We start from the raw sequence: 20000 nt of genomic DNA on the forward strand, positions 1-20000 counted from the left end.
TTCACATTTCCCCTCATACGAGATTTGTGCGTGTGCACCGAACAGGTGTCGTATCGCAGCGACTGGTTTTGCAAGTAGTACACAAGGAGAAACTTGTCGCAGAGACCTGTCGCTGCGACTTGTTGCCTAGTGGCGGAAATCGTGATATCTTTGCTCAGTATGATCACTCATGTTGCCGACGAAATGTACGCCACTTGGGATAAAAGACGGGAAGTAGTAATTTTTGAGGGGCATCTGTCATTATGTTATAAACAATTAAAAACTCGATAGTTGCCTGAATTCTGAGACATGAATTAAATCGAAAGGGAAAAGAATGCAGGCCTGGCACGCATCATGTTAATGTAGATTAATACAAGGCCGGCATCGTTAAATGATTTTCGATTTGGATTAACGATTGCAAGATCGGATTGGCTGATGCAAAATAAAATTTAAAAAAAATTAAAACGCAATACGTTTTAACTGACCATCAAATAAATAATTTAATCGGGAAGTCAATATATCGAAGTTAATAGGGAATTGGCCTACTGTAAAAATAAAATAACATTAGGCAAAACTGGCATCAAAAATTTGGTTTATCAACGGAGTTGATAATGTAAATTGACCACCGTACAGAATCTCTGTACGGTGGTCAATTTACATTATCAACTCCGTTGATAAACCAAATTTTTGTATACTACTTCCCCACCGACGCAGCACCACAGTTTCTTTAGAAACTACCCCTTCAAAACTGGCATCAGTTGACCCAAAAGATTTCTTGCCTTAAGATCGATGCAATATTAAAAAGCTAAAAACAAGATTTTTTGTTTTTCTTGGTTTTTAAGTATGTAGGTCTACAATTAAAATTTTCGTCCGTTGAGTGCAAATTGCAAACAAATGCTAAAAAAACGCAGACGCTCCGTGCTTTATAGATCTTTTACGGGTCCGGTGATGGACTGCCGGTCGACGCGTTTAGCGGACTAGAAATGCCTCCAGAATACAGCAATGTCTTTATGTCTTTAAAACCTGTATTTATCGGCGCACTTCACATAATAAGGAGACCATCAGTGATAAAGTGTTAAGAATGAGCACAGTCCCCTCTGAGTTAGTCGCGTGGGGACGGGGAGCGTTGCGTGACTCCGGCCCGAGCGGCTGCGAAGGAGACTATCGAACCACCCGCTTTGCTCGCGCAAGCGAGCCGAGGAGAGAATGCTGATCGAGCAAAAGATAAGGATATTTATGCTTTTTTCACAATGCGCGAGCGCGCGGAATTCTGCGAATTCTGCAATCTGATTGGCTGTGGGAGCGGGCGGAATTTTTCTATCTTGCCCGCTAAGCCGGCCTCAATCATAGCCCTGGTTGTTTGAGCTTGTGTAATGACCTTAAATTTCCATTTTTGGCACCGAATCCGTTTACATACAGAAGTAAGTCGCTTTCTGGATTCGCTATCAAGCCCGGTGCGAGTCAACAATTAAACAAGTGATTTCAGAAAGGAAGAGTGAGAGAGAGAGGGAGAGAAAAAAATAAATAAGTTATTTACCAGCTAAGGGTCGCTCCGTATAGCGAAAAACTGTGACCGAGGTCTTGAAAAAGCTACCCTCGGCTCTGCGGCCTCGGGCAGCATTTTCAAGACCTCGGTCACAGTTTTTCGCTATACGGACATCCCTTGACTTTCATTTTTATCTAACCATATTGTCATAAATCATATCTGTGAAAATTTCAGGGCTGAATCGAAGAAACCGCATAAACGTCAAGGACAAGTATTAAAAATACTCGAAAATCACCGATTACGAAAGTATCACGGTTAGAAATACGATACGAACATTCAACACTTTAAAGTAACGTTGTTGAAAACACTCGAATAAACTTAAAGAACTTTACTTCCTGTCAAAAAATAAAAAGTAAAACAAAATTCTAATAGTCTCAGGAGTGGTTTTTAGCTAAATATTAAAGATAAACAAAAGTGTTGTAGCGCGCTGAAGACACTCTTTTCTCGGAATGGTATCTGTAGCGTTGCATGCACGGTGTCTTTCATATCAACAAAGTGACAATTACAATTGTATCCAACACCAACCTGTTCTACTCTTATGTCGTACACACCGCCATGGAGTTTCCGGCCCTTGAATATTTTTACCCTGTTGACAAACAATCAGCCTATTAGCTAAATGGTTGTCTAGATGTCAAATATCCGTGACATTTTACCCGGCTAATTTAACAATGAAATATAAAACTTTTGGACGTCAAGGTTATTAAAGCAAAACCTGATTGTGCACGAAACATTAATTATTATTATTATTTTTTAAAAGAAACAATATTTGTAAAGATAGTTACTTATCCGCAACAGTTAAGTTCCCTCTCATAAATAGCATTTTGTATGTGGAGAAAAATCTTGGTCCACTAGCAAAACTTGTATTTGAAATTAAGCTGATGTAAAAAGCCCTGGTCGCACGTACCCGGCTAATTCAAAGTGATCTTTGATCTTCGACTGATTCATGCTGCTACCAGCAATTTCTTTCATTCAATTTATGCCTCAAAAAATGTAAGGAATATTGTTCTGACAAAAGCAACTTATTCTGAAATTAATAAACAGTCAATAGTTTTTTCTCACCAGTCTGTATCGGGTGAATCTATCACTAAGAGGATTTTCATCTTCTTCGCGGCGGGCGATCCTCTCGGAGGCAAACTAACATCCTCTCTTGAATCGTTTCGATGTTTTGTTGGCGAGCTTGGCTGGCCACTGGCCGACGCTCTTTCATTTTCTCGAGAAGGGCGTAGGTTACTTAGATTTACACCACCGGAAATCTTCAACTTCTGCAAAAATTCCATGTTTTCAAGACTCAGCCCTTGAAATTTGTATCGAATACTTGAAGGTTTAATATAACAGCAAGAACTTCTTGAAGCATACGGTTTCGAGCCAAGACAATTGACCAGTTCTTCGTATTGCAGTTAATCAAGCATGCCTCTCTGGTCTTTGCAGTTGGATCGACGGAAAATCTCTCAAGATAACTCGGCGAAAAGTTCCCTTCAACCAATGAAACAGTCGGAATCGATTTCTGTAGATCAATGAATTTAATACTTGGGAGATTGCTGAAGCAAAACGGAATGACAAGCCTTGTTGTGTATATTTTAAATATTCAAGCCCGAAGACGTAAAATACACCTGTTCGTAAAAAAATAGTCTAAAGACAATTGAATTGTTTGTCGACCAATTGACTAATGCGTTCATTTCCTTGCATATTAATACCCAACAACTCTTAACTTTCTGTAAACTATAATACTCCTTAAACTGAGTATTTTTGCGTAAGCGCGAAAGCGGGTCGAGTCCAGACAAAACTGACCCGTTTCTTTGGTACCGGAGTGTTTGCAAAAGCAACGATGATTTAAAAATACCAAGCATTTGCTAATCAAAGCTCTTACAATAAAAATTATTCAGCTCATGGATAATTTCCAAAACAAGTTATGTTCTTTAATATTACCCAGTTGAAATTGGAGGAAATGCATTTCGTTCGTTGCAATTTTACAATAAACAGTATATGATACATTATATATTTAGGCAAACCTAAAAGCGGAGCTCCTCAATTATTATTTAACTTAGTATACGCTAATCATTTTCCCGAGTTCTTCCTTGCTCTTTTCGCAGTTTTTCGTCACCATTATTCAACCTGTTTTCTTGCCCTCTCTTCCGCTGCTTAATTTCTTTAATGTTATTCGCTTTGGGCTCTTTCTTGCTATCTCTCTCGTTGTTCATGCTGTTATTGCTGTTTTCTAGTGCTCCTAGTCTTTCTCTTTCACGTTGAACATCGCTCACCCGACGCTTGCAGCTTACTGTTTTTTTTTGCGCCCACTTTCTCCTCTCTCCTCGTTGTACAACATGTAAAAAAATACCCGTCTTGTTTTTTTGGTGGCCTACAAAATTTTTTCTTGTTTTACATAAACGCAGTGTCAAATGCAATACGCTCGCCATGCAACTTACCGCCAAAAATAGCGCGGGTTCCAGCCCTTGCAAATTCCCGCCAAAAAGGGGGGTCCACGGGTTGAGACATTTCTGCGTGTATTGGCTTACATGAAAAGTCGTTCGATAACACCCAATACCTTCGCCGAATTTGAGCTTAATCTTTCGAAAATACACCGAGAATGGCGATCCTGTAAACCATAATAAACCTTTTCAAAACGACCGGTGCAAAATTCTCGACCAAAAGCATTTGAGGTATGCGCGTCGATTCAAATCCACCGATCAGCGTATCGGGCAGGGTTGTGTTTTTGAACTGTCAACGATCGCGATACGCTGATTGGTGGATTTGAATCGACGCGCGAAAAAAACATGACACATGACTCAGTTAACATTGTCTGCAAACTTTTATTGAATCATTTGCTTTAAATTCAATCTGCATATTGGAACAAATTATAGCCACCGTATTGTTCATCTGCATTTCTTCCATAAGTAACAAAAGATCGATGCTTGCACGGTTCCACCTTGCGTTCACACGGGACCGGTGGAACCGGACGAATCAGTTGAACGGCTAAGTGTGCAAGTTCAGTTGGGACCTGAAAAAAGCAGGTCAACCTTTTAACCGGCACGGTTCAACTATGCGTACGGACTCGTGAAAACACCTGAACCGTGCAAGGTTTTGCAAGGTTCTGCACGGTTAGCGTGGTAAGGCCTGGAATCTACTTACGTTTTTGGGTTGCTAAGCAAAAATGTTGCAAGGTCGCAATGTGTTACTTTCGTAACTGATTACATTTCCCTGTGTTTAAAATCAAATTTGACAAAAACCAAATTAACAAAAGCACCATACTTTTAGTTTGTTTAGGATTCTGTCTTTGTTGAAGCTTCCGGCCGCCTCAGGGAATTTGTTCTTGTTGTTATCAGGGTACTTTTCCAAAAAAAAATTTGGTTATGTCTTCGTACTAATTGCTCTTCACTGTCTCAAATTGCTCCTCACTGTCTCCCTTTCAACTCCTTCGCCTGCTTTTCCGACTTTGTACCTTATTACATGAAATTTTCGTGACACGTTAATTTCGCGATTTTACGATGCGCGTATTTCGCGACACTTAAATCTCGCGACTTTGCGAAATTCTTGTACTATGAATCACTTTAATTTAATTTTTCCGCAAGCGCAATCACTCTGACCAGCCGTCGTATGTTTGTGACTATTCTCTGGGAGTGGGAAGGGGTTCTCTTTTTTTTTTTTTTTTTTTTTTTTTTTAGTCGTCCTCAGTCTTCAGAGTTTCTACAGCCAGCTCGGGTTGAAATGCTAGAAAAAGTCAGTAATTCCCAGGCAAAACCTCTATCAATAACAAAATTTCCTAGCCAGGGCTCATCGAAACACCTGTATTTTTGCCAGCCAGCAAGATTCCTCTGGGGAACTGATAATGTGAGGAACAGATTCGTCGGGTGCCCCTGTATATGAGAACAGTAACAATTTCTAACAATTTCCACGAGAATTTTACACTTGTTCGTTAATTTTAGTCAATTGATCATGATCTCCATAGTCCTTTGTGTAAATTTCGGGATAAAAGCGGAGTCATGAATCATGAATCATAGTTTTAAATCTTTTAAGAATCACAAATCTTTGTTTTAAAAACGCGGGAATCATGACTGACAACGACACAGGAAAGCTCAACAAAATACGGGCATGAATTAATTGCTTCCGCTCTGGGGAATATACAAAATCGCTTTTAAAAAACATGAATCGTTGAGGTAAAAACCAAGAAATGAAGAATACATGAAGACTCGAATGATTTCGCCTCTATCCTCAATTGTAAATGTCTTGGTATGAAGACGTTGCAATTGCCTCAGAATAGATAAAAACATGATTTTGTCAGCTTTTTAATGTTAATAAACTCGTGCTTTCTTCATTATTAGCTATTATTGTATGGCTTGTGTTTGTAGCCGATATAACGCGCGCTCTGATTGGCTAATTGTGACTGAATGGTATTTAAAAAGCCATATAATAAACTACTTACTAACCGAGCTAGCTCGAGCCGTACCGGGGAATATTGGCCCTCGGTCGTTTTTGTACGGACCTCGCGCTGCCACGACCTCGGTCCAATATTCCCCAGTACGGCCAATTAACAAAAGCACGATACAGATATGAGAAGACGAGCGATAGCTGTCGGGCATCTCTATTTTAGCCGGATTAGCTGGACTACTGCAGTCAGTACACGTTGCAGCAAATGGAAGTGTCTCCAATCTTCATCGATCGAGGCAACGTACACATTTGAATTTCTTGGTGAGCTTACACAACAACCGGCCGTGGAAAAAGTCGCGGACCAGGGGCAAATTTCTCGAAAGACCCGAAAACTTTTCGAGCCCAAAAAACCATTTGTGAGACTGCCATCCGCTTGTTTTAAGATGTTTTCAAGGTAAAAAGAAGCAGAATAACTGTAAGAGCAACGTGACGCACGCTAACACCAACACGGTGTGGCCAACACATCACACATGTGCACAGCTGTTTTGGCCTTTTGGGCAGCTTGGCGTAGCTAACATACCAGGCGGGTGTTTTTAGCACCCCTTTGAGTGGCGTGAATAACTGTGAAGTTTGACGGCTTCAACCCTCTCGTTTCTTGAGATACAGAGGGAATTTTGACACCGGAAAAAGGCCCAAAAAGTTTCGGGAGTTTCGAGAAACGGACTCCAGAAAGGCATGTTTGATTTGCCGCTTACATGCAGCTACAACGTTATTGGCTAAAAGCATTAGCTTAAACAGTCACAACAGAGATGTAAACAAAGGCCGCCGGACTGGTCTCAAAATTTGCACCGATCCATTTTAACAGGCGATCCAGGTACAAAATTTTTCCGGACCCTTGTAAACGTAGCCTCAGATTTCAATGAACGGCCCAAACTAACACAGGGTGGTCTCGTCTCCCATTTTGGAAAATCCCCGATTCGCCAGTCTCCACGTGCCCAACCAAGTCTCCGCCTCCCCAGGTCCCCACGTCCCCTGTCTCCCCTTCCCCGTTCCACATTCCGACCCAGGCTAACCGAGATCTGTAAACGTGCAGTCGGCTGAATTTCTCGTTGACAGCTGTGATAGTTTTCTATAGAGAGGAGTTTTAATTACAAGTGAAATAATTTCTCCAGGTACCCAATGAACACAATTTTTTTTGCTTTTGGATCCCAGGCCATTTTTGCTGATTTTCGTGTCTTTGGTAATCTGATCTGATCTATTGGAGTTCTGTTCCTCGTATTTTGCTACTAATTCAATAATTCGAATGAGAAATAGGCTGGCCGGTGAAATGAATGAAAGTTAACTGTTTTCTGCAAAAATCCCTTTTGGCCTCATGGGAGATCGAGAGTCTACCGCTTTGAACTCAAGGTGAGAGTGATGGGATGATTCAGGTGACGAGATTCTTGTCAACCACAGATGAGAAAAAGTGTCAAGGAAACTTATTTTGAGTCATCATCCCTCACTCAGTATAAAAATAAAGTTAATAAGAGCTTTATTTGTTGATTGTTCCCTTGGCTGACTATAGACATACATGCATGTACTTGTCTGCACTGTTTGCATTTTATTTTGTTTTGTTTTTTTGCCTTTCTACCAAAGGTGATGGTGATGGTTTGTTTTGAAAAATAATAATACTTGACAAAAATGCCCACCCTTAATGACCAAGTTGCTAGTGGGTCCTCAGGTCAAGACAAGCAAGATCTACAACTGGCCTTACTAGATTTGCTAAAAGGAGACCCTGACATTTTGAATAGAGTTGTGAGTACATGATTAATAGTAGAGACGTTTGAGACTAGTAATAATTATTTAGTAATAATTATTTACAGCCACTCGACTTACCAATCTAGTGGCTGCTTTAACTTCCTTTTCAAAATTACGTAAACATTAGGTTTTCCAAGGAGTCATAAACAGAGGGGAAACTATTTGCATCACAAAAGGTTTACTTATGCAAAACCTCTTCTATTCAGGGCAACCATCAGAATACCCCGCCACTATTGTTTTTGAAGCTATTCACATGTAAATTGGTGGCGGGTATTCTAGAGGTTACAAATTACTAGTTTCTAAAGAAACTGTGATGCTTCGTCGGTGGGAGAGTGAAACAGGAAAGTTTGGTTTTAGTATCAAATGTGTTAATAAAAATCGTTCATGGTGGTAATTCAGCCTTTGTTAACACATTTGATAAAACTAAATTTTCCCGTATTCTAGAGGTTACCTATTCTGTCAAGAAGCTTGAACTTGACTTTGCCTGCATGGAAAGCTGCTATAAAAAAACATGACACCTAGAGATTATAACAGATATTTGATTTAAAGCATGGATAAAATAAATAGAATACAGACTATATGTATTCAGGCAGTGGGACCATAGGTAACTTTGGTAGGCCATTGAACAATATCTTTGCCAAAATAATTGGAACTGATCTACTATTTGTTACATGAAGCTTTTTATTTTTCTCTATTGTGCATAAGTGTAGCTAAAATTTTTAACCATCAAGTATCAAGGGTTTATACCTGAGGCCCTGCCAAGGTGGGGGTGGGGGGAGGGGTCCCTTGTTGCTTGTCTGAATTTTAAGAGGTCTTGTGTCGGTGTCTTTTGTCATTGTTTCATGTTGCTGTAACCGTTGCTGTTGGAAATTTAAAGAAAGGATGTTGTTTGTCGCAATTTCACTTTAAGTGCTGTCACTACTTTTTAGTCCATTTCACTTGTCAGAATTTACCCTGGCAGTGCCTCATACCCCTAGCATGACCTTGTGAAGTGGATTATGATCTTTACAGCTCTGTAGCAGTGCTTACTATTGGTAACCAGATATTGTGCGACCAGAATTTGTTGACTGTTTCATCAGTTTTGGATTATGGTCAGACATCATATTGATAAGCAAATGTGGAATTTATTAACTTTTGTCACCATTGCGTTAATTTATTTTTGTAAGTCATTAAGAACATATTAGACAGCTTGTTGTTGAGTTAAGGACAGTGCCTACTAATTCAAAGATCTTTTTGCCCCGGTTTATGATTATGCAGGAAATGTAGATCTTAACAAGTGTTATTGAAATCCAAACAGAAAATTAGGGGTAACCACACATTTTTCAAAGATAATTCATGAATAATACTTGTGAAAAGCTTTAAAATACAAAGCAATGTATGGTGTTCTTTTTCAAATTGAAGCTTTAATAATTATCTCTGAAAATGCATGGTTACCCCAATTTTCTTTTTGGATACCAAGAGTACTTACTGAGATCTACTTTCTTCGGATAGTTTTAAACGATGCAAAAATATCCTTGCATTAATAAGAGTCACCTATAGGAAACCCGACTATCTTGAGATGCGCAGAACGTATGCGCAATAACAGTAGTAGGCGCCGTCCCAAATAAGGCCCATTAAGCACCCACTGTGTACTGCAATATTCCTAAAGATTGAACTTGTCAGTCTGTAAGGTGAATTTATAATACCACATCTGATCAAAACAGTGATTTGAAGGACATCCTGCTAACCAAGAAAACATATTTTAAAATGTCACAGTTTATGACTATTTTTGCGCGTTTCTGAAGGTTACATGTTGTTGACTGTCACGAAATGACCTTGTTCCAGGTAAAACAAAGTGTTGGTAGCAAAGATGATAGAAAACAGAGAAGTTCGTCAGCATCCAGAGACAGTTGTCAGTTGCAGACATCAGACAGTGGTAAGTCAGAGTTTCTTGAAAGTTGCTGTTGCAAAAGGCATCACCTGGTTGATTTCCTGGATCTTTTCCTGGGATTACGATAGCCAGCAGATTTGTGTAGTGATCTCCATGCGGCTTTGTAAATGTGAACTTGCGAATACAGGGGTTTCAAGGAAATTTAAACTTGGTAGCTGGTTTGATTGGTATATTCAGTAACATTCAGTAACCAACTTTTATCATTGTCAAAATGAATTTTAATCTTACCTTTGAATCGTTGGCTGTTGATACATTATTGAAACTGCTGCTTATATTATGGTTCAATAATTTTATATTTAGTTCTTTAAAGAAAACGACAAAACTTTTAAGTTTATAAGACATGTTTTGACAGAAACTTCTGTCATCTTCAGTTGATGAATGTACAAAGTGTTAGAAGTTGAATTTATAAGTAGGAAAAAGTGCTACTTATGCCTAGTAACAATGAAATGTACAAACTAGTTCAATTTTGAACTTTCATATGTTTAAGATTATGATAATGAATGTTAGACAAAATTGAGCTGGTCTAAAAATTTTACACCAAAAAAAAAAAAGGTTGAACTACAACACATATTAATAATAATTTTATTTTCTAGATGAAAATGAAGAACTTGACTTTGCTTGGAACACTGCTACAAAAAACATGACACCTAGAGAACTTAACAGATGGCGGCAAAGTCTTTTCTCTGTTTATGTTGGTCATTTGCCGTGGAATTTTACTAAGGTATTTTTTTCATATGGCTGATCTAACATTTCATTGACTGATTGTGGCTACCATGGAAGTTGTAAAGTTGATTTATTCCTTGGCTCAAAATTTCTTTTAATGAAAACCAGTTTATATAGTTCACTTTCCCTTAATTTTGTTTTGGAAAATAATAATGAAATTCAACCCAGTGGAAAACAAAATACTTGTACTAAGAATAACATTGAATTTGAGTCCAACACAATTATTGCTGTGAGAATGTCTCAAGCTGTTGGTTCGATCATCATCTCCATGGGAGAAGACTGGAAGTCCTAACTATATAGATGCTATATTTTATCCATTATTTACCCATTGACTCCTTAACGAGTAAAATCGTCGGGTCTCACTCCCAGGGGTCAAGAGGTTAAGTACCCGGAATTTGGTCCAGCAGGAGTTCGAACCTAGTACCATCAACCCGCCAAGCAGTTTACTTAATGAAAATGATTACCTGTAAGTGCATAATAATCTCTCTTTCCCAGCAAGAACTTATCCAGGTGTTTGGTCGAGTTGGTAATATACAAGATGTCCATGTGAATCCAGGAAAACAAAGTGGTCACACCTATGGGTCAGTATTGGTGTTTATCACTTGCTTGAGAAAGTTACCAGTATTCGTAATAACAGGGATGAGGGGTGCATAGGATTCTATTTGCAAAATCTGAAGTCTTGTCTCACTTTTCCTAAAGTAATCATTTATTTGATAATTTATTTTTCCTTAGTTGCATCTTGCATTTCATTGCCTAATATATAAAATTACAGTATATTTTATAAATTTTATTTATTTGATTCTATTTATCAGCAAAGTTTGCCCTAAGAGAAGCACTCATCAAGAGGGCTCACTTCATTTTAATATTAAGTTAGTGATGGCCCGGTAATAAATGCATGAAATTCTGTGCTGTGGTTTTTAGTAAATTTTACTAATTTGTTCCTGGTCAAATATTTTTGAAAGCAAGATTTTGTAAGTTACCAAAAGTGCAGTATTTTACTGCTCATATTGTTACTGTGCAATAAGAAAGCTTGGTAACTCCTCTTTGAAAAGACTTAAGGTGGATTTCAGGTAGGTCCCAATTTATCTAAAGGATGCCGTTTTGGCATTTTAAGCTTGAATTAATATTTTATATGTAAGCTCCCAGTGATGAGCTCACTTTGCTCTTCAGGCAAGGATGTAATGTGAATATATTTAAATAAAAAGATAAAAAAAAAAATTAAACAAAGATTCCGCTATTGTCAGGACAAGACTGAAAAAAGACAAGTCAACCATTTTCTTCTTCAGGAGTCTTCTCCTAGCTTGATTCTAAAACTTGTTTTTCCCTCCAGCTTAATTAATTAAGTGCATGCTGTTAATACTTCATGCCCTCATTTAGTCTGTCCTTTGGTCATTTTTGCTAGTCGCATAATGCCATCTGTTGCCTTTGTGGTCATGCATATTACTAATCTAAATCACAAGGCAACATTACAGACATACTTTAAATAGGAGTACAACTTTCAAAGTTCATGATTTATTATTGCTTCACTGTTGCTATTTACCTTATCAAATACAAAAGTTTGCAAAGGGATAAAATATTTGAAACTGAAATTCAATGAAATGTTTAATATGAAGATAGACAACAAAAAGCCAATAATAATATCAACTATTTGAGACTCATACTTTATACCTTTCTTGACTGTCCTTTGTCAAAAATACTCTTCAATTAATTAAATTTATACCAGTTCACATCATCAGTAAGCGGACAGCTCATCAGAAAACCACTTTCTCTTGAATATTCTACCATTTGTGAAGTAAAATGTAAAATGTATCGGCAGACCAGTTTCATAGGAAAACTGTAGTCTGCATGATTTTACGTCAAAGATAAACCACAAAGAAAAGTCACAGTTCCTTAACCAGATCCCTCAATACAATTCCAGTAGGAACATTTTCTAGCATTTACCTCAGATATTCCAAAATGAGAATGTGTATTATCCTCCTAAGTTGAAAATTATTGGATATAAATTAATGTTTTGAGACAACATTGGTGGTTTTGTTTGTTTTGCACAAAATAATGCTGAGCTTGTTTCCAGTATACATGCATACATTTGGTTGTAATATTCTGTTTGAAGAGTGTGTTTTAAAAAATAAAATGCTGGAGAGCATTCTTCATAAGACTATGACAAATAGGAATAATCATTTTGAACCAAATTAACATTAGAATAGGCAAAGAAAATATTGACAAACAGCTGCATAGAATACTTTTCTAATTCCCACATTCCACAAATGTATGATATGGATTGTTTCTGTGCTGGTGTTGAGATGGAAAATTTTATGAAAATTTACAATGATTTCAAATGGCTCAAAAGTCTTATTTACTTTTCCCTTTCGAATTAACACACCTCATTTGCACTAACATTAATTAAGTTCTTCAAAAAAATCTTTTTTCTGCACTAAAACAAGAACAGGACATTCCCATACTGGTAAAGCAAATTTCCATTTGATACAACTATTTGTCTTTGACATACAGTATGAATCAAGACCCTGTTCAGATTTGGTGCCTTGCCAGTTCTCTATTTTCCAAAGCTCCATAATACACTTTCTTTGCCCCCAAATTTTGCACGAAGTGTTGTTTTCAAATGCTCTTGGGGACACTCTATATTCCCAAGAGCATTTGAAAACAATAGTTTATGCAAAATTTGGAGGGCAAACAAATGTCCACAAAGTGTATTATGGGGCATTCGAAAATAGAGAGTAAAACAGATTTTGTTCAGACGGCTACAGCTATACAGTAGTAAGCCCAAAATAGGTGTTAAGTACATTCAATTTAATATTTCTGTATTTTTGTTTACTTTACCAAAAATTGTGTCCCCCTTTTTCGGTAGCTCCCTTGTACTGGGGGAAGGACTAGGGAACTAACAAAAAACTTGTATAGTTCACACTGAGGCGACATGTAGCAGGGACAAAATCACAACATGTGCACACACATGAAAATGTTGCAGGTACATGTCCCAAGGATATGTTGCAGCGACATGTCCCCTCATGTGGGCTGATACTTTTATGATAATTGTGCAACACCAATTTTGGGGTGATTTTGTCCCTGTGACATGTCTCATGAAGTTCAACCTGCAACATATCCTTGGGACATGTACCCGCAACATGTTCATGTGTGTGCACATGTTGTGATTTTGTCCCTGCTACCATGTTCCCACTACGCAACCCTAATGCATGTCGCCTCAGTGTGCACTACACACCTTTTGTCGCTGCAACGTGTCCCTGCAACATGACCCCTCGTGTCTGCCCACATTTATAAAGGTTTGCAGAGACTAGCGCTCATTCCTGATGAGAAGGTCACATGACCAAATAGAACTAAAGAATTTGTTATCCTTTGAAAAGAAGGCAAAATCATGCTTATGTTACTGGGTGCAGTTCAGTCAAAGTTCACTTAAAACCTTACAATTTCCAGTGAGACCTTATACAACACCAAATGCACCCTTCTCTGAAACTTATCATGTGACCGACAACAAATTAAACTACTCTAGCGATTTAACCTGCGATTAAAAATTATTGGTAGTTCCAAGCTAAAACATTGCTGTTTTGTTGAGTCCCCCCTTTGCCATTCGCTTCGGTCGCCGTAAATATTCATCGATAGCTCTGATGCAGTGTTTCCAAGTGTTAATTTTTTCGTCGGACGTGATGCCGTAAACTTCGTACACGGTCTCCTTCACAAAACGCAGTCGGTCTGGATCGACTGGTTCTTTTCCTCGCGTTCCCGTGCAATTTCTGTTCTCCAATTCAGAATGGTCGAAAATATGCCTCAGTAACTGCACGGCAAAATTTCCGATTGAACAGCTCTTGCACTTAATTTGGTTGAGGTCTTCTTGAGATATGTACTTGGGAAGAGCTTTACGCACGGCTGGTGGTGCGGGAACAACGTCGGTTTCGTTGTCAGAACCAGGTGATGAATCACCGCTTGAAGCAACTGCTTTCCCCTTCAAGGCAGCCAACGATGGCGTGCTCGAATTTAACGGAGCTTGAGGCCGTGTTGGAGTGTTAATTGGGGTTGTGTTCTCCTCGCGCGGAACTGAACAAGGCTGATCAGCTGGAAGTTGTGCGGCAGCGGAGGGTGGCTGCTCGCCTCGCGAGTTTTCATTGCTATTTATCATGGAAATAATTGGAGTGACGGTCACAGGCGCAGGAACAGTGGTCTGGTTTGGAAGAGAACCTTGTAGTACTGGAAAAAACGAAAATAGTTGCTCCATGCCTCGCATGATCTTGTTCTGGTTCTGAAGTATTGTCGCTTGGTTCACCATGATGGCGCGTTGATTTTCCAATATGGCGGAAAAACGATCTGGATTCATCGATTCATTGGGATCCATAGCCATGTTTGTTTTTGCCGGTGCTTGCTGAGTATCTTATTTCTTGTATTCTCTTCCTTTCAAAAGCGAAAAGGTGTTACGTTTGCCTCTCAAAGAATTAGTTTTGAAGTTGTTTCCTTCAGCGAAGCGCGAGTAAAATGGCTTCCACGAAAGCGAACCGCGAGTAGACCCGCGTGACTCGCTGTTGATGAACTCACGTGGTACGCGCGCAAACGAGGGTGTGATCGGCTTTGTCACATGAGTAGACAGGATAGAATGAAACGTAAATAAGGGAGTTGTTTTTTTTTTTAAATAAATAAAGCTATTCTACTTGGTTCCTTTTGGCAGATAGAATTAATTTTCAAACACAAAAATGTAGTAAAATTTGGGGAAAAAAAGTATTTCTGATTTTTTGATAAGATAAAAAAATATATATTTTATTGACATAATTAATTTTATCAGTATAGTTTGGAGATGCATTAAAATGATTGTGATGCAATTACAGAAAATTAGTGACTCTTCTATTGAGGGCACTTGTCATTATAGGGAGTTTGGGATGCTTGTGCTAATTACAGAGGCCATGACAGGGGGCGGGGTCCCGTGTCACTTGTCTGAATTTTAAAATGACTTGTGTCGGGTTTTAATTGGCTCATTCTCGGCCTTGACGTCACTGTCGGAATTTTTCTGGGAAAGGATGTCTTTTGTCGGAATTTCATTTTATGTGCTGTCGCTACTTTTTGGGCCATGTCGCTTGTCGGAATTTACCCTGTCAGGGCCTCATTACAGCATGACTATTCTGGGGGTGGGGGTTAGGGAGTAAGGGTGAGGGGTATGGGGTGAAGGTTTCAAAGGCTGAAACAACCCAAACCTTTATAGAAATGTTAACCTTAGGCCTAAACATATTATCTAAAGCATATTGTTTAGATCTAAGGTTCGCATTTTTATATTTAGGTTTGGAATGTGTCAGCTATGGTACCGATTTAATGTTTAATATATTTGAGCATGCCCTGGTCAAATTTGCACAATGCCCTTGAAAGAAATTTAAACTTTCATGCAATGTAAAGATCCAATAATATTGATTAAATATGTACAAGCTGCAAGTCACTTCCCAAAGTAAAGCATCTGAAAGTTGGGTGAGAACTAGTGTTGCTTTTTTGTTTTGTATCAAACTGGGAAGATCTGATACCACCATTTTTATGCAAAAGGCCACAAATAAAGCTTGTTGACAGAAATTACACCCTAAGATAAAAAATAATTTCAGAATTTTACAATAAATAGGGAAATTTTATGAAAATCTGTTCAGTGATAGAGATGTGGATCTCAAATTGGGAGATTCCAAATTAAAACTTGGTTTGAGTCTTTGCATGTATCCCTAACCCTCCATTTATTGCATTAAAGAGAGCTTCAACGTTGTTTTAATGTTTATAGACTTAAATCACATGTTATACCATTACAAAGCCAGACGTGCCATGAAAGCATTTATACATTTTTGGTTCTAACCTAGTTCCAAAGCAAATTATAGAGGTCTTGTTGGAATGCCCCTGCAGACCTCAGAATAGTATTTTTTCTTTATTGATTGAGAAAAATCTCTTCAGATAAGGCAAACATTTTTCCATTTTCAAGTGAAGCTATGATCTTTGCAGTTATGAATGCAATTTTTGCAATAGCGTAAAATTGTCTGGCGTTAAACAGAGTAAATTCTGTTAAGTTTGTGCACTCCCGTGAGTCAATGTTTCAAACAGTTAACTGAAAATATAACCAACAAAATATCATCATGATCCTCCCACCAAACTGGACAATTTATAAAGCTATAGGCCACTTTGGAAAATACCATAATAATCTTCGTCTGTCCCCCCAACATTTGCATAAGCATTGTTTCCAGTGTCTCTTGGGACTAACAATGGTCCCAAGAGAAAACAAAACAATGCTCATGCAAAATTTGGGGGAACAACCAAAGAGTGTTATGGTATTTTCCGAAGTGGCCTATTGTCTCTCTCAGACATCTGACATCTGAGATGCCGGTACAATGCAGTTAAGTGCAAGGATGTTCATTTTGTCTATAACCTGAACTTCTTATTTTATTATATAAACACCAATGAAATACCAAGTGAGCTTTTGTGGGCAAACATGTTATCTTCACATGTGAAAAGATCACTGTTGCTTATAATGGTTGCATGTAAAAATGGATGCCTTTTGCGAATAATTTTAATTAGTATATCTTTGGTGTTTATGTAATAAATAGACTGTTACATGGCCGCTTAGAGATACGAGATTTGTTTTCTTGTTTTGAAAAATATGTCACTTATTCACCGCGGTCACTTGTGAAATATTTTTCAACACTCTAGGAGCAATTTCGTATCTCCACGCAGCCATGCAATCTCCTCTATTTCTTTCATTCATTGAAAATATTATAATAGTTTGTGGTTTTGATATTGAGTCTTTTTTATGGAGGTTATAGGGACATTTTTTCCCCTCACTTACTGCCAAGTTCCCTACATACATAAGCTGATACTGTCACAATTTAAGAGTGCTAGCTACAATCTTGGACAAAGAGGATTGAGAATACTAAAAACAGGGGTTATTTTGCACACTAAGTCCTCAATATCGCACATTATTTTCCATCCCTCCCCCCCTCTACAACCAATGTTGATAAGCCCTGGTTCGACATGCTTTGTTTCGTCTAGCAACGTTGATCAGGGGGGGGGGGGGGGGGCAAAAAGCTCAGAGCTTCTTTTTCATACTTGTGATCGGAGTTTAGTCCAAAAGCAGAGTTTTCTCAACAATTTTGTCCAAGATTGTAGGTAGGCCAATAACTCAATCTTTTCTTCTATTAGATGTAGAGATAATTTAACTTCACATCTAGGTAAATTCTCTGTTTTGATACTGTAGGTTCGTAAGGTTTTGCACTCTGGATGAATGCAATGAAGCAATTTCAGTGTTGCATGGACATGTTATTGGAAACAAGAACATTATAGTGGAATATTCCAGTGACACTAAGGATAGATTGGGAGGCAAGTCAAAGGATATGCCTGTGGACAGTAAGTTGTTTAAAGAGTGTAAAGTTTTACCAATTTTCTTAGTTATGTGATAAAACCGATAAAACCTCCCAGCTGCTTTGGTCAGGTTCATTTGCGGCACAATCACAGTCATAGGACTGTCCTGCTGGGAGGACATGTCCTGGATGGTGCAGTGGTGACAGCACTCGCCTCCCACCAATGTGGACCGGGGTTTGATTCCCAGACTCTGCGTCATATGTGAGTTGAGTTTGTTGGTTCTCTAGCTCTGCTGCAAGAGGTTTTTCTCCAGGTAATCCAGTTTACCCCAGTCTCCTCAAAAACCAACATGTCATTTCATATTTGTTGATTAGATTTCTGTACAGTGCCTCAGTGCTAAAAACACTTGACACTTAAATGAAGTTCCTCATTATCACCATCATCATCATCATTATCATTGGGTTCATACCTCTTTCAGGTCTGGGTTTTTGAGGCCTGCTTATAACTGTTTAAGTTGTTCATCTAACTGCCATGATCTTTCTTTAAACTTTCAATTCACTTGCATTGTGCAGTGAGTGAGTGTTAAATAGTGTCAAATTTCACTTGTTCTAAGAATCATAAAGTATTTGGTTGTTCTGTAATGTTTAAAAAAATGAGCATCAGTGTTTGTAGATCCATTAAAACAAGCCCCTGCTGCAAGTTTTTTTGAAAAACATATCCCACAAAAAGCATACAAGAAAAACAAGCCAAGCCTCATTACTCTTCTTAATATGTAAAGAATTCTAATGAGGAGTGTTTTATTGGGTTATTAAAAAGCTTATGTACGTGACATTTTATCGATATTTTGACAGGCTGTTAGGCTCATGAATTATTAATAAGTTTTGAACTTTGTTTAGCAATTTATTGCCCTGAGAAAAGAAACAATATTGTCAAAATGAATTAAGAGACATTACAGAGCACAGATGCAAAAAAAATTTAAAATAAACTGGAAAGCTCACGAGTGACTAGTCTTCTAAGACTACATGTAAAGGCTTCAAGTTGATTGTACATGGACCTATGTAGTTGGGTTGGGGTTAGTGTTAAGAAACATAAGAAACTAGTCAAAAAGTAAATTACAATCCAGTCAAATTGTCTTTACAGGAAAAGACAGTCTGTTAAAAAAACATTTTCCCAGAGTGCAACCGTACCACCACATGTCTGATGCAGAAGCTCAAGAGAAAATGATGCTATGGAAATTGCGTAGTTCTGTAGCAAGGCAGATATCTTCTGCGAGAGGATCTGCGAAGTCTGCTGATACAGTTGAGCAAGGTACGTCTTCAATATACCGGTACTACAACCACAATGGTTTTAGCTAGGTTGTAAGAATAAAAGGGCAGAAAATTTGCACATTTATATGCATTTAAAGAAAAAATATAGGCTGTTTTTAGATGGCTCTTTTGTTGCCATGGTAACCTGCAATGTTACTTTAATGAGTGCATCTTGTTAAGCATTTATTGGTGTTTCATATGGCATCATAACATTACCATTAAGTAAAAAAGTTTGGTAGATTCAATTCTTCTGAATGGTACAGTTTGTTGAAAGCATTAAAAGTGGTTTGAGCCTCCTAAAAGGGGTTACCGTATGTCACGTTATTTTAGATTTTTTGGGGAAACCTTTAGTTTTTTTATGAGCTTAAAACTCGAAAATGGTAATGTGGAATTCCTTTACTGATAAATTATCGTTACGTCACAAACAAGATTATTCTGAAAAAAACAGCCATAAACTTGAAAAACGTTGGGCAGCCTTTTTTCAAGATTACCAAAATCAATCTGTTTCAATCTGCGTCCATTTGTGTGCATCCATGCTTCTCTTTGTTTTTGTTGTATTTGTTTTATGTTGTTCAACGGTTTTAAGTGGTTATTGCAATGTTTCACTCTACTTTTTGGGCATTTTGGGTGTCATGAAATTACGTCATTTTGCGTGACAATTTTAGCTCCTTTACCTTTAGTGGACACTATTGACTCAATTTATACGTAATCGGTTATGTAAATGCTAACGCGAAAATGAAAGCAACATTGGACAACAACAAAAATTGTGAATAAATAAATAAATAAATAAATAAATGAATAAATAAATAAATAAATAAAAGGGGTAATCCGGCCTCACAGGCTTTGAGTCAAAACCCACTAAAGTTATATAATATAGCACTGTTTGGGGACTCCATTGCCATTCATCAAAAACGTGAAAAGGAGATTACAGAAAAGCTTTTAACAACCAAATACAATAAAGAAATCATGCAAGTAAAAGAAGATTTGTTATCTTCATCACGAAGGTTTTCCAATGGTCTCCCATCCA

At 38.0% G+C, this 20000-nt stretch overlaps 3 protein-coding genes across 4 annotated transcripts in view; 1 reads left to right on the plus strand and 2 right to left on the minus strand.

The window, feature by feature from the left end:
* LOC137999554 (synapsin-2-like) overlaps positions 1-3093 on the minus strand; it is an 8654-nt gene extending 5561 nt beyond the window's left edge. The window contains exons 1-2 of the mRNA XM_068845359.1: positions 2585-3093; positions 2051-2111 (exon numbers count right to left, since the gene is read on the minus strand). Of these exons, the coding sequence (XP_068701460.1) occupies positions 2051-2111; positions 2585-2802 (279 nt within the window). The 5' untranslated portion in view covers positions 2803-3093. The remainder of the gene's footprint in view (positions 1-2050; positions 2112-2584) is intronic.
* Positions 3094-6938: 3845 nt separating this feature from the next.
* LOC137998861 (uncharacterized) overlaps positions 6939-20000 on the plus strand; it is a 25471-nt gene continuing 12409 nt past the window's right edge. The window contains exons 1-7 of one of the 2 annotated variants that reach the window (XM_068844703.1): positions 6939-7059; positions 7523-7681; positions 9509-9599; positions 10208-10335; positions 10833-10918; positions 17563-17711; positions 18807-18974. In XM_068844703.1, the coding sequence (XP_068700804.1) occupies positions 7568-7681; positions 9509-9599; positions 10208-10335; positions 10833-10918; positions 17563-17711; positions 18807-18974 (736 nt within the window). In that variant the 5' untranslated portion in view covers positions 6939-7059; positions 7523-7567. Of the gene's footprint in view, positions 7060-7191; positions 7295-7522; positions 7682-9508; positions 9600-10207; positions 10336-10832; positions 10919-17562; positions 17712-18806; positions 18975-20000 lie in introns of those variants that run through there. The other variant, XM_068844704.1, reaches the window with a different exon arrangement.
* On the minus strand, positions 11091-14868 carry LOC137998860 (uncharacterized). Its single transcript, XM_068844702.1, has one exon. The coding sequence runs from the start codon at positions 14698-14700 to the stop codon at positions 13897-13899; it is 804 nt and encodes a 267-aa protein (XP_068700803.1). The 5' UTR covers positions 14701-14868; the 3' UTR covers positions 11091-13896.

Source organism: Montipora foliosa, chromosome 4, assembly GCF_036669935.1.
Source record: "Montipora foliosa isolate CH-2021 chromosome 4, ASM3666993v2, whole genome shotgun sequence".
Taxonomy (NCBI): Eukaryota; Metazoa; Cnidaria; class Anthozoa; order Scleractinia; family Acroporidae; genus Montipora; species Montipora foliosa.

Excerpts from the sequence above, each read along its gene's own strand:
- LOC137998860 (XM_068844702.1), bottom strand. The coding sequence starts at position 14,700 with ATGGCTATGGATCCCAATGAATCGATGAATCCAGATCGTTTTTCCGCC.